The sequence below is a fragment of the Amblyomma mixtum genome, chromosome 3, assembly GCF_055824585.1.
Source record: "Amblyomma mixtum isolate Tamu chromosome 3, ASM5582458v1, whole genome shotgun sequence".
Classification (NCBI taxonomy): Eukaryota; Metazoa; Arthropoda; class Arachnida; order Ixodida; family Ixodidae; genus Amblyomma; species Amblyomma mixtum.
Genome location: NC_143014.1, coordinates 292,376,063 through 292,390,763, shown reverse-complemented (window position 1 = coordinate 292,390,763; position 14,701 = coordinate 292,376,063). Strand labels below are relative to the sequence as shown.

General features: G+C 45.6%; 1 protein-coding gene across 3 annotated transcripts in view; it reads left to right on the top strand.

Moving 5' to 3' along the window:
* LOC149355170 (uncharacterized) overlaps positions 1 to 14,701 on the top strand; it is a 54,565-nt gene that overhangs the window by 9,233 nt on the left and 30,631 nt on the right. For all 3 annotated transcript variants that reach the window (XM_089583668.1, XM_089583666.1, XM_089583667.1), the window contains exons 3-5: positions 1,470 to 1,695; positions 10,092 to 10,262; positions 11,439 to 11,575. In XM_089583668.1, the coding sequence (XP_089439794.1) occupies positions 1,470 to 1,695; positions 10,092 to 10,262; positions 11,439 to 11,575 (534 nt within the window). The remainder of the gene's footprint in view (positions 1 to 1,469; positions 1,696 to 10,091; positions 10,263 to 11,438; positions 11,576 to 14,701) is intronic.

Sequence of the window (14,701 nt, the reverse complement as noted above, 5' to 3'; positions counted from 1 at the left end):
GCGAGAGCAACCACAAATGCTACAAAAACAAGAAGAACATGCATTGCAACCTATGTCCCATTTATGAAACTGTACTCTTTTGCCGTGAACCTGACAGAGCTGTCGCTGATGCATTCAGTTTCTAACTCCTCGATTTTGAAGGCTTTTAAGATTTCTCGTTTTATCGGCCTTAAGGGTAATGGAGTGGATACCAAGAGAAGGCAAGCGTAGCAGGGTGCGGCAGAAAGTTAGGTGGGCAGATGAGATTAAGAAGTTTGCAGGGATACGGTGGCCGCAACTGGCAAAGGACAGGGTAAGTTGGAGAGACATGGGAGAGGCCTTTGCCCTGCAGTGGGCGCAATCAGGCTGATGATGATGCATGTGGGTGTGCTATATTTTGGTGTATGCTTTTCAGCTGTGCACTCTTCCTTAGCATTGTCATGTGCAGTAAACAAGCTAGACGCTTTACAATGTTTGTCTATTAGGCTAGTTGGTTTAGCACACTAAATTTTGAATGCACGAGTAAGGACAGAGGAGAAGTGCTTGTCCCGTTCACATCTGTCCTTTATCATTACCAGTGCTTTTAAAATGCAGTAAGCTATATGCACTTTATTTTGGTGGTTTAATGACAGGTATATGGGACTAGTTTTGGTCAGGCTTGAACAGTCAGATGTTTATTTCTTGCGGCTCATGCAGTTACTTTACAGGTTCAGTTTGGTCCACAAAGGTAGCCCATATAGTATTAATGATCACTAAAATTTTTCCATATGAAGTTGAATCATGCTTAGTGCTGCTTTTAAAAAGAGCACTGGCAGCTAGGACATCAATGAGATGTTAGGTGTCAATGCAGGCTGAGCAGTAGAAGAGCCTGTGTTGCAGCCATGTGCCCCACAATGACAGCAAAAGGGGAGGCATGAGGGTGAAGCATGAGAGGCCAGCTCAGTGTCGGAGCTTGTCTTTGTGTGTGGTCCTTCGCATTGCTTAGTGATCATGACATGTCTTGAGAAGGGCATCTGGTTGCTGTAGAAATTTCGTGACCATTCCACTCTTACAAGGGGCACCATATCGTGTGAAGCACAAACAGCATGGATTTTTTGTGTGCTGTTCTTATTTTTTTGGCATTTGTTACTGTGCGCACATACTAATTGGCTAAGTCCATCAAGCAAGGGAGAGCCATTTTTCTGAAATTATTTGCCGATATCATTCCAAACATGAATTGAGATTAGCATTAGCCAGTTACGAGCACTGCACGCAGTTACCTTTTGATACTCCACTGCTGTTACGAAGTGCCACTAAATGCCCATCGCACTGTTAATGTCCACGCTTATGTTCTGCAGTTATTTTAAAGTTTTAAATGATTTTGACCTTGGTGCTATGGCAAGTGCTAACACTGAGTTTTAAGTCAGAATGCTCTCGGTAAACAATGATAATTTGTACATTATGTACGTCCCTTTCAGTTCGGCATGCCATTTGTTTTCTTTTTCCTGCAGGTACACCAGGCCAGTGGCCATGAAATATCGAAAGAGGCGTACGATACTCTCATGGCGCTGCCAAAGGATTCGCTGTTTGTCAAAAGAGCGGCAACCACATTGTGGTCAACAGAAGTGCTGGCTCAGCGCAGCTTCACAGGAACGCTGTCCAACAGATTCCTGGCAGAGGGTGGGGACAAGGCACCGCAGAAGCCACTGAAGCCGCTGAAGGTGGAGACGATAAGGGGTAATTTTTGTATTCTACTGGGGTTAGCACATGTGCATAATATCATATTGCAATAACATATGAAAGGAGGCTATCTCAACCTTGGCTCATGAGAAGGTAATAATTATCAAACACTATTTGGCTCATATTAGAATGGATCAGTTCATTGCATAGCTTCTGATTGTGCACGAGAATTCATGTGCAGTCAACTACTTGACAGGCACAATGAGAAGCATTTGGTCGAGATAAGAACTTCCTGCAAAGCTGAGCTGCTAGATGAGTGTATGACATGAGCTCTCCACATCTGTGGCAACAACCAAAGAACGTAACTTGTTTTGTGATGCTAAAATAGGCTGTTGTCACATGACAATGTTGAGCTGGAAAGTTAGGTTCTTAAGAGCTGCGCATTTTTAAAGCACTGAAGAGGAATCTGAACTCGTCTTTTTGCCACGGGAACTCGATCTACAAGTTCCAAGCATTCTTAGAAATTTTGAATTATTGCCCTGTGAGGCTGATTTTCCTCATTTAAATATGGTTTATGTCTGGCTCCCGCCTTTTTTTTTATTTCTCTGCAGTGGGGGAGGAGTTAGCCAACACATGGAGTGCCTTGCAGGCAGTCACATGGCGGCTTTGCTTTCGTTTTTATTTTGTTTTTTACATTTCTGTGGATAAATAGATCTATTCAGAGACTACGTAGCTGCAAATTAGGCCCTCAGAAATAAAAATACGCGTGGACTCTGCTTTCGCCAATCACTCCGTATCGCTCCGCCGATGGCAGAGTGGCAAGCCGCCACAGGACTGGTTGAAAGGTTGGTCGACTCCTCCCACTGTCTGTGGGGAATTAAAAAAAAAAGGCGGTAACCGGGTGTTTAATTCGATTTAAATTAGGGAAACCGGCTGCACAGGGAAATAATCCGCAGTTTCTAAGAACGTTCGGAACGTGTAGATCGAGTTCCATCGGTAAAAGTATGAGTTGTGATTCCTCTTTAGTGCACCTCTAACGCAAACGCTGATGGTATCAATCTTATGTATCTTCCTGTCCTTTTTTTGTTATTGTTTCACCTTATTGCCTTAGCAAAGGCACTAATTATGGGATGGTTTAGCGCAAACATATACTCGGGAAATGTACGCAGTTCGACCTGTTGTACACTTCGCATACATAGTAATGCAACTGAGGCCTTACTTGGTGAGCTTTGGCTTTTGTGTTCAGGACCATACCGCGTATGCATCTCCTAGGGCACTGGGCATCGCCTGCATTCTTACAATTGACAAACGCTTCTTTCTGATGACCTTAGTCATTTTTCCGCTTTACACTTGGTGTGAACATTGAGGTGACATGCTCATTTTGATGATGTAGGCAGTGCAAAGTGTCACAGCAGCTGCCGTGCTTGCAGTATTGTCACTCATGGCCTTTGCGCGTGCACAAGATATGTGCAACATAGCTTTGTGCAACCTTTCTTGAGTGGAGAAAGTGATTTGTTTACATATCTGCTGAGATTTACCCAGAATCAGAACACCTTGTTGCACTATTACTCATATTAGGCAGAAGTGTTCTAGGCTTAATTCTAGGCTTATTTACAGCTTTCTTTTGATGTGATGTGTTTTACTGTGTTTCGCTTAAATTTGCTCACCATTACTGCTGCACTGTTCTGTTGAGATTGCACATGCTTCTACACTTACTAAGAAGAGCAGAAGGAATGACATTGCATTGTCAGAGCTACAGCTTTGTGCCCAAAATGTGTTACAGGTGTTGAGACATGGACGGTCTCACACCGGGATTTGGCCCTTTTCATGTGTGAATCGAACTATGGGTTCATTTTCTAACCCAATTTTCGCAGCAATAAATGACTGCAACATCAACATGGCCCCAAAGCCATACAGTTGATTTTTACAAAGAACTAAAGCTGGATGAGGTTGTCCTCTGTGTCCCTTTGAAATGATCAGGCGAATGAATTTACTTATCATGTAGCATACTGCGAGCACAAGCATACGAGTGCGAGCACTGAGATGTAGCTGCCTGAGTGCTGTGTGGCCTGGTCGTTACTACGAGAAACAATTGTTCATTCAAGTTTATTTTAACAAATTTATTTCAGAATCCAAAGAAGAAATGAACACCTTCACAACAGATAAGGCACAGCGTGCAAAGCTGAAGTGGCAGGGGCCGCCAGAAAATGTGTGTGTTGGAAATTGCATGTTTCGTTCAGGAATTGTCATGTTGGTAGTATTTACAGTGATAGCTCGTTAGTTCGACCCCCGTTAATTCGGAAAATCGGATAATTCGACGCGCACGCGAGGTCCCTAGAATTATACATAGGAGTCTATGGGGCGAAACTCTCGTTAATTCGAACAAATTTTGCCATGCGTCGATTAATTCGACTTCACTCCGCAGCCCGCCAAGCCGGTGTGCCGAGAGCAAAAAGAAAAAACATTGTCACGAGCGGCGCTACTGTACGGCTGATAGGCCATCCGTATGGTCATCGTCGTCAGCAGCGTGAGCGAGGGCAAGGGAAGCGAGGTTAGCGGCGGCCGAAGCGACTGGCGTCTTTTTTTTTTCGTGCTTTGTTGTGCCTCGGCAAGTCTCGTTTTGGCGTGTGTCATCGTTTCCACGTGTTCTTGTTGCTACGATCGCGGTTATTTAACCATAAGGCGGCGCCTTTTTTTGGTAATTGCGCGCTTTGTCAGTGTGTTTACTGCGCTGCTTGTTGTTGCTGTTTTCTTGCGACTGAGAGATGGGTGAAAGGAAATTGCACGGGCCTGCCTACTGGCTTAGCCGAGCACCACCGCTGTCGCGTGCAGATAGAGGAGAGTTAAAAGATCAGAGGAAAGATAAAGGCCTACCCACATGAAGCGAACAGACGCTGCGAATTTCATGCGGCGCGGCGGAACGCCGACGCGCTGCTGCCATGCTGCACCACATACGGCGAAAAACAGGCGACCGCCGCCAGACCGCAGCCGTCTCGATTTCAGTGTTGCTGACCACGGGATGGCCTTAAGGGGGGACACTGGTCTTGAAAACAAAAATTTTATTAATTTAGTAATAGTTATGAATTTTTCAGGGCACATACATTTTTGTGCGCTGATTCTAGATATGTCATTTAATTTCATGTAAAACAATTCCTTGAGCACTTATACACTTTTTATGCAAGCATTTTGCGGAGAGTTTTGAAGAAAATTTGCTGCAGGAAACTTGCTGAACTGTATGCCGTTGGGTTCTCTTGACACCAAGGAATACAATAAGGGTAAAATTATCATCCTGGCTCTCATAGAACTTGAGTTATAGGGTACTGAAGCTGCCACTTCACACACAGGAATACACATTTTCCTTCTCATTTCTGAAGCGACAACTTCAAAACTCTATAACTTAAGTTCTATGATAGGCAGGAAGACAATTTCACCCTTATTGTATTCCTTGGTGTCAAGAAAACCCAATAGCATTCATTTCAGCGAGTTTCCTGCAGCAAATTTTCTTCAGAACTCTCCACAAAATACTAGCATAAAAAGTGCATAAATGCTCAAGGAATTGTTTCATGTGGAATTAAATGACATATTTAGAATCAGCACACAAAAATACATATTCCCGGAAGATTTCGTAACTGTGACTTCATTAATAAAAATTTTTTTTTAAGACCAGTGTCCCCCCTTAATCTTAGTAAACTGCAACAAAAAACGACTTTTAAGCGTACTATAAAGCCATTGTGTATTAGAGGGCGGCAAAGGAAACAAATTATTATTTATATTTGTCTCAATTTTATCAATTTTGTCTTCATTTATCAGACCATAGGCTAGAGTAGGCGCTCACACTTGTTCAAAAATCCGAATCAGATCCGCTCACCGCAAAAACTAGTACAGAGGACAAAACGCTTGTCTAGAACACGTTATGGGCGTGTTTCGGGTTTAACGCCCGATATCTAGCGATAGTATTTGGTTAAAAGTTGTTTTGATGTAAGCATGTGCATTTAAACTCATACGATTTCACCGTCATTTTGTTCCTTCCTGGTCGCGGCAGCTTTGGGAGCTGCGGAGCATGCAATTCGGTCGTTCTAGACAAGCGTTTTACCCTCTGTACCTGTTCTCATCTGTCGACACGCGGGCAAGGCGGAACCGCCGCGCCGCTCCTGTTTCTCGCTTTTCTACACCACGTCGCCGCTTGCGGCGTACAGATATAGTGAGAAAAGAACATAAATTTACTCTGTCTACGTACCATAAGCGTATGCATGCTTACGTACGCTAAACGGAGGCGCATTCCCACCTTTAGTTCAGCGTATGCTAGCAGAGACGCAAAATTAAACTCAGCCTATAGTGACGCCATCTGGTTCTCAGGACAGGAACCATTACTGTAAACAAACCGACTCTCCTCCTAGAAGTGGGAGAACTGTCACTCTAAATAAAAAAATAAACCAAATTTATCACTTATACGTTTTCTTATAGGCAAGGTGAGACGAAGCGACAGAGACGCAAAAATAAACTCAGCCTATAGTGATGCCATCTGGTTCTCAGGACAGGAACCATTACTGTAAACAAACCGACTCTCCTCCTAGAAGTGGGAGAACTGTCACTCTAAGTAAAAAAATAAACCAAATTTATCACTTATACGTTTTCTTATAGGCAAGGTGAGACGAAGCGAAATACCGGTGCTCCATTTACGGCCAGTGAACGCTCTGAAAAAAGCTGCAACAACGAGAATTCAGTCCAAAGCGAGGGGTCCGGCTTTGAAGGGCGCCGCCATGTTTGTCGCCGCGCGCGGGCGGAAGCTAGATGAGGGAAGAGAGCGCCCTCATTGGTCCGCGCTGACAGCTCGCATTCGCCGCTTCCGGTGAGCGGCTGACCGCCGGGCGGACATATCGAGCACTGCTTGGTCGGCGGCAAACGGCCGCCGCCGGGCGGCCGTTCGCAGGTTATTCGCGAGGAAATCGCTCCATGTGGGTCGGGCTTAAAGAGAAAAGATAAGACGTGCGTCCCAGCAACAACCGTGTCCACCAAAGCGGACGCTGGCTGAAAAAGATAAGCGGCCGAAGCCGCGCTCGCTTCACCTCCTCCCGGCGCTGCTTTCGAGTGGGTAGCGTGCAGTGCCTGCGCGCCTCGCCTTTGTGTCCTGTCAGCTGACCGAGGATGAAATAATTGAAGTGACAGGCGCTGGCAACGACGATTCGTCGGAAGGTGACGATTGTGAGCAGTTGTCGCAAATGCCGAAGTGCACGGTGAAAGAAGCCGCAGAAGCCTTGTCCGTGCGGGAGGACTTCTGTGAACAAATCCCCGACGGTGCGTGTGCCGCGGAGCACCTGGCAGCTGTTAGAGCTATCGTAGTCGCTCAAATTCGCTCGAAAAAACAGACGGTGATAACAGATTTCTTTGCCAAATAGAGGTACGTCCTGTTGCGGCAAACATTGTTTTTTGTAGTCCATTCGATAATTCGACAATTTTTCGCGGTCCCATCAGTGTCAAATTAACGAGCTTTTACTGTATACATGTGTTTCATGCGATGTCATGGGCGCCACAATATAGAGTCTAAGGGAGAGCTTCGGCCATGCAGATTGGGGCACGTAATGAAAAATGGATTAGAAAAATTTGAAAGTTTCTGGCGTGCATCTAATCTCAAACATGGCGGCAGCTATGACTTCGGTGCAACCCAGGCATATGCAATTTCCATTGATGCCACTGCTGGGCCCTTTGCTATCTCCCTGGTCATTCTGAATATGTTTACTCTTTTTATATTTTTATGGAACTGTTGGCTAGTGTTGAATTATTGAAACATGTGCAAGTCTTAGAGCAAGCAGCATGTTGCCATGCGGGCGCATGTACAGGGTCAATCACACTTAGCGTGAACACGGCTCTGCGTGGCACCGCGCTCCGCGAAGCGCAGCTTGCAGCACCCGCAGGAAGCGGCGGTGGATTCTCGGGCAGGCGCAGAGAGCGCGATGGGCGGGGCCACCAGCGCATCGTCTGCTGTCGTGTGGAGTATCGCCGCGAAGAGCGCTTGCCTGAGGTGCTGACAGAAAATCGTCAACTGTTTCAGACCGGTCAAAATGCTCATTACGCAGCACACACTTCTCTAAAACGGTAGCTCAACATTACTAAAACTCTCTTGGCGTGTAATAAGGCAGTTGCATGGCCATGACTTCATACTGTAGGAATGCGAAATGGCTGGTGAATGGCAGCCACATGCCGTGCTCCCTTCCTCGCCTATCTCTCAAGAACAGCGAGGAGAAAAAAAAAGAGTTCGAATTGCTTCTTTGTTTTATTTCGAACGAGAACGATGCATTAAATTATCACACGAGGCATGTTTATCTCCGAGTTGTACTACTCCATTTCAGTGATCGTTACACGCGAATGTAGTCGACCTGAGTTTCCAGACTAGAAGCCACCGAAGACAAGCATATGGCTGAAAAAAATATCTGCAAAATGATCACGCAACCCGGAGTGCCGCATTCTTCAAGTCATTGCGCTGTCTCGGCCGGGAGTCGGCACTGATGCTGAGGTTAGATCACTTCGAAAACCATGGTGGCTGCATGTAGTGCGCTTCCACGAAAAAAAATGCTTGGCGTTGCTATTAAGGGTAAATACTCGATGTGGCAGAAAGAGGCGTCGTGGTTATCGCTCTGATCGAGACCAAGCGCCGCTGGCGGCTGGCCAGCCGAGTCAGCGCAATGAGCTGCAGAATGGCGCACTCGCGGAAAGATTGTGTGATGAGTTTGCAGAAATTTTAGGCAGTCATCGAATATCACTGGCAGCTTTCAGTCAGAAATTGCAGCCCCTAAATGCAGTAGCAGTTAATCTGTGAACACAGAAGCACGTCGTAATCTCTCGTGTTCCAGAGGAGCAAAGAGTACAAATTGGGGAGAAGTGTGTGCTGTGTAACGAGCAATTTGATCGGTCTGAAACAGTCGATGATTTCTTGTCAGCACCTCATGAAAGCGCTCTTCGCGGCGATACTCCACACGACAGCAGACGACGCGCAGTAGCAGACGACACGCTGGTGGCCCCGCCCATCGCGCTCTCTGCGCCTGCCCGAGAATCCACCGCCGCTTCCTGCGGGCGCTGCAAGCGGCGCTTCGCGGAGCGCGGGGCCACGCGGAGCCGTGTTCACGCTAAGTGTGATTGACCCTGTACAATCACAGCCATGGTAAACAGAGCGTGCAGTTGTAGGAAAAGCTTATATGAGTGATGTAGTGCATTTTTCTAGTATTTGTTTAGTTCATGCGTCTAAACTTGGAAATGCATATGCAAAGGACTGTATGATATAGCTGTTTGCTCTGATGGACCAATTAAGTTGCTGTTGTAAAGAGTGACCAAGTAAGCAGCTTCAGCTCAGAGTCATGAAGGACTGACAATTACTATGCCAGCTTCACGGTCACATTGAAGCATTGCTGAATATTTTCAAGGAGACCTCTAGACAGGAACTTGCTGCCATTTGTAGACCTGCAGAGTTTTAGGTTTAATGCAGTCATATATACAGTCATATGCACTCCTTCTTGCATTGCTGTTATTCGTAACATGTATCAGGAGCACGAACTGTCAAGCACAAAAGTTTGCAGGATCTGCGAAACTGCATTGCTGTGCCATCTGCCATCATAGAGCGTGGTGTTGAGGTTCACATGAGCCTGGATACTATGCTCTGCTATGTCAGATCACGCAGCAATGCAGTTTTGCTTCACCCCGCCACGTATCGCAGATCCTGCAAACTTTTGCGGCCAACAGAGGAAACGCCTAATGTACTTGTGGCAAGTGGGTGAATCTCCTTGTAGTGGTCAAACAAATGTCAGTATGCTCATTATATGAGAAGTGTAATGACTTGTGCATGATACACATTTGCTGCATTTATGTTGGCTATGCATATGCTTCAATTGTAGTCAACAAAAAACGTGAAAGAGCTGAGGATGGCTGCCAAAAGAAGTGCCAATGAGGACATTGTGGCACTCAAAGAGGAGCTGGAAGCCCTCAAGAAAGAAAATTCGAAGCTGCGGCAGTTAAACATGAAGCTGCAGGAGCAGCTTTTGAAATGCCTCTCAGCTCCAGTTTAGTCTTGTATGGCAGTATGCGTACTTCTTAATCTGGATACCACTTGCTACAGCCTGTAAGTTATTACTTTTTTTTCGTAAGCTCCAGTGTGTTAAAAATACACAAGTGCATTATAAAAAGGACTTCTTTTTGGGTAAGCAAGTGTTAAAAATTTTGCATGTTTATTACATTCCTCATTGGTTGTAGAAATGCAGTCTTACGCTAACTCCATGTCTTTAATGATCCTAACGTGTTCATCACAGTGGAAATGTGAACTTTAGCTACATATGTTCATGTTCTTAGTGGAGCTTAGATAAATTACCTAAAAAGACCAAAAACAAAAAGATGAGAAAGTATGATGAAACAAGAAAAAATGAACTTGCTAACCGGAAGTCTAGAACAGCAAACGTTTTTGTCAACAGCTGCTGAAGTGAGCAATGTGGCTAGCATTGCACTCGTTGAGAATGCCGCTGAAGACATCCCTCCAAGGGCGGTGACACCTGTACCACAACAGTGCCACCCCACCCTGTCACTGGAAGGGCCCACGCTGCTCTCATCTGAAGTACGCAATGCGTGCTTATCAGCTGGGGAAGGTATGGAAAGTCATCAGCAGCACTCCGGAATCATGTCTACTATCTGTGCCCTGCCGCGGTGGCTCAGTGATTACGGCGCTCGGCTGCTGACCCAAAAGACGCAGGTTCAATCCCGGCCGCGGCAGCCAAATTTCGATAGAGGCGAAATTCTAGAGGCCCGTGTACTGTGCGATGTCAGTGCACGTTAAAGAGCCCCAGGTGGTCGAACTTTCCAGAGCCCTTCACTATGGCGTCCCTCATAGTCTGAGTTGCCTTTGGCCCCAGTAAACCCCAGTAAACCAATAAACCATGTCCACTATCTGTAATTGTCAGTGACATTGTTGCGGAGTCCTTAACCTGCCACCGGGCACATTTTTTTCAGTTCGCAGCAAGTTTATAGCCCGTTTTTCAAGCTGCAAGGATAACCTAATGACGGAACGAACAGGGAAGGGTATAGAAATGAGGAGCTCGTTACAGCATAAATAGGAAGGTAGCCAACAGGCATTGAAACCAAAGGAAGCATACGAGAATGTTATTTTTAAATCACTATTCATGATGCTAATGGGAAATTTATCGGTGCAGGCAGCAGCCATGGTGAGAAGGCTTGAAATTAACCTGAGGACAGCGCAGTGCGTGTAACATTAAGAGATAGAGAGTAGTGCTGGTCAGGAGAACAAACACGACTCTGATGTTCTCGTTTAAATCATGAAGAAATGAGCAGTACTCATGGTATGGAGGACAGGTGGTGAATGGTCCATTACTACTTACGAAATAGATTCCAAAAAAAAAGGTAAACATTGCAGACGAGATTAGGAAATCTGTGGGCTGTAGGATGGCTGTAGCTGGCCCAATACTAAATTGGGGGTCAGTGGGTAGTGCTTTTAACCTGGTTTGGGCATAGGCAGGATGAAGTTCACCGCCAGAAATAACTACATTTTGCTTTTCTTTGTTGCGCATTAAACGCAAGTACTAAAGGGTAGCTAGCTGCCTTGCCATAAGTATGGATAAAATTTATTCCATATTTCATGTCTGCATAACAAAAGAATAATCTAATTATTTATTTGATATGCTTCGAGGCTGAGGGTATTGATTTCAAAGTAAATTGCGTGAAATATTGTTCCTACTGCACTAGTCTGAATTGTGGCTTAATCTCTACTAGGTAAATATCAAGCTTGTGTTGTGCCGTATTGCGTGCAGACATGCCGGCTTTGCAAGGAGGTGAGGCATCTGTGATGTCATCTTCACAAGTACACCTTCCAGCAGTGCCTGCTGGACCGCCTGCAGCAGAACCACAGCCAGTCCAGGGTGTTTGTACTCTGACAGACAGTGGAAAGGTGAAGGCACCTAAATTTTCTGTCTTATGAAATGTGACTTTGAGAACTGCTTGCTGTTGCATCAGTGGGGGTAGCATGCACATATATTCATTCACCGGTGTTGAATGTTTAGCAAGTTGATACTTGTCTATACTGGCTATAGCACCACCAATAAGACGTGGCACCAGCATTCACTTCTATCTGTAAATTTTTATTCGAAAAAGAAATTATGAAAATGAAAGTAAAACAAGAAACAGGAAAAAAGGTCACAGTCCAAATCGAGGAACATTTGTCCTGCTGCGAAAATTTACTAGACGCTCATGAAACGAATTTCATGTCTACATGTAATTGCGCAAAGAAAGAAAACCTAAAATGAACTAGAGAACCAAGCGGTGTCACTGATGGTGAGGACAGCACTGGCTGCAATGCAGGGAGTGTGGCGGAACTGTGCCATGAGGAGAGAGTAGGTGGTTTTTGAGGGGGTGGGAGTGATGTGCTGGTCCACCACACCGGGTGCTGCTGACCTTGTGATGCCTCTAAAAACTCTGTAACAGCTGTTGTGGTGGATCAGTGGCTTTGGCGTTCGGCTGCTGGTCTCAAGGATGCAGGTCGGATCTCAGCCTCACCAGCTGTTGTATTTTGATGGAGCCAACATACAAAATTACCTGTGTGCTGTGCCGTATCAGTGCATGTTATAGAACCTCAGGTGGTCTAAATTAATCGAGCTCTCAACCACAGCATCTCTCATAGCCCATGTGTCGCTTCCGGACGTTAAACCCTCTTGTTAGCAGCTTGCGTTGCATAAAAAGACTTTGCTTTCAGTGAGGGCAACTGACATTTGCTGTTGTGAATGTGAAAAGGTTCAACTAACTGATGAAATAATATGTCACTCTGTCAAGGTGACTGAGAAGTGAGTGAGAATTTGCTTGTTATGATTACCCATGCTCTTTGGGCTGAACATTAATACGTCACCCTGTCTGCTGCATAAATACTTGGTCACAGAATAATGGCCCTTCATGAACCATGTTGATGCTGTATGGAAAAAATTAGATATTTACTTCGTCAAAGAACTCTTATTTTTCTTGTTTTTTGTTCATCTTCTTCTGCACCACGACACATAATGCAATTAACTTGTGTGCTGGAAAAACCTCCATGTTGTATCGCGTGAGATCTGTGTCAGGGCCGCACCCAAACTTTCCATGACCCACGCGGGAACAGCCTTCTATATGCACGTGCCGTGGCCTCCGCGACCAGCTCCGGCAGCGAGCAACGGGCATGTGATCGCGGAGGTCACACACGGGCACAGAAGCTTCCAGTTGCCGCCCACGGATGGCATCCGAGGCAGAGTTCATCATCATCATCACCAAGTTTTTTTCTCCGCCGCAAGGTTTTGCTATACATATTAGCATTGTCAGCTCCAATTTCTCATTATTTTTTTTGTGGCTGTCAATGGCTCGGCATCTGTGGTAGCGTGTTAGTTCTTCCCAGTTGCGGCTTTCGTGTCCTGCAGCCGAGAGTTGCTATTTTAGCACGACAGGCAAGCACCTTAATAGGTACTCGGCTGGGAGTTTGCTCTCGAACTCAACAAGCGTGCTGCAGGCTGGAAATTCGACGTGACCGAGAAGTGCGGCAGTTGCGGCTGCGGCTTGCCAATATTTTTGTGTAATCATGTAAATACAGTATTAATCACAGTGCCAGGTTCGGGGTGCGCCTATTATGCGCGGAGGTAAAAAAAAAACTGATTTTTCGCAACCAAATGGGGGGTGCGCTTAATATGCGAGTAAATACGGTAGTTCAAGCAGTGCAGGTGAATCGAAGGGACGTTGCATTTGGCGCTTAGGCACTTCCATGATGCATGGACAAGTGCATTCCTCACCCGCATGTATATAAAGTATTGGAAGTTTTTTCACGGGTATAAAATGCATTTGGACCAGAAACATGGAGGCTAACAAAGAGGGTTCATCTTAATGACAACGCAGCGAGCTATGGAAAGAAAAATAGTTGGTGTATCGTTAAGAGATTGGAAGCGGGCGGAGTGGGTGAGAGAACAAACGCGGGTTAATGACATCCTAGTTGAAATCAAGAGGAAGAAGTGGGCTTGGCCAGGGAATGCAATGCAAAGGCAAGTTAACCAGTGGTCCTTAAGGGTTGAAGAAGCGTAGCTTGTTGGCCAGTTGGTGCATGGTAAGTAGAAAACCAGGGGCAAGGACGCGTTCACAAGGAGGAGAAGTACACAGGACAACGGTGGAAGCGCAACTGAAATATTCTTCACTTGGTGAATCTTCAACAACAGCAGGGTGCATATGCACGAGAGCAACCACAAATGCTATAAAAACAACAAGAACATGCATTGCAACCTATGTCCCATTTATGAAACTACTCTTTTGCCGTGAACCTGACAGAGCTGTCGCTGATGCATTCAGTTTCTAACTCCTCGGTTTTGAAGGCTTTTAAGATTTCTCGTTTTATCTGCCTTAAGGGTAATGGAGTGGATACCAAGAGAAGGCAAGCATAGCAGGGTGCGGCAGAAAGTTAGGTGGGCAGATGAGATTAAGAAGTTTGCAGGGATACGGTGGCCGCAACTGGCAAAGGACAGGGTAAGTTGGAGAGACATGGGAGAGGCCTTTGCCCTGCAGTGGGCGCAATCAGGCTGATGATGATGCATGTGGGTGTGCTATATTTTGGTGTATGCTTTTCAGCTGTGCACTCTTCCTTAGCGTTGTCATGTGCAGTAAACAAGCTAGACGCTTTACAAAGTTTGTCTATGAGGCTAGTTGGTTTAGCACACTGAATTTTTTTAGCATTTGTTACTGTGCGCACATACTAATTGCTAAGTCCATCAAGCAAGGGAGAGCCATTTTTCTGAAATTATTTGCCGATAGCATTCCAAACATGAATTGAGATTAGCATTAGCCAGTTACGAGCACTGCACGCAGTTACCTTTGATACTCCACTGCTGTTACGAAGTGCCACTAAATGCCCATCGCACTGTTAATGTCCACGCTTATGTTCTGCAGTTATTTTGAAGTTTTAAATGATTTTGACCTTGGTGCTATGGCAAGTGCTAACACTGAGTTTTAAGAGGGTTCACCAGTGGCAGTGTCCATAGGAAATACATGGGAACTTTCAGAATCTATACCGTGTCTT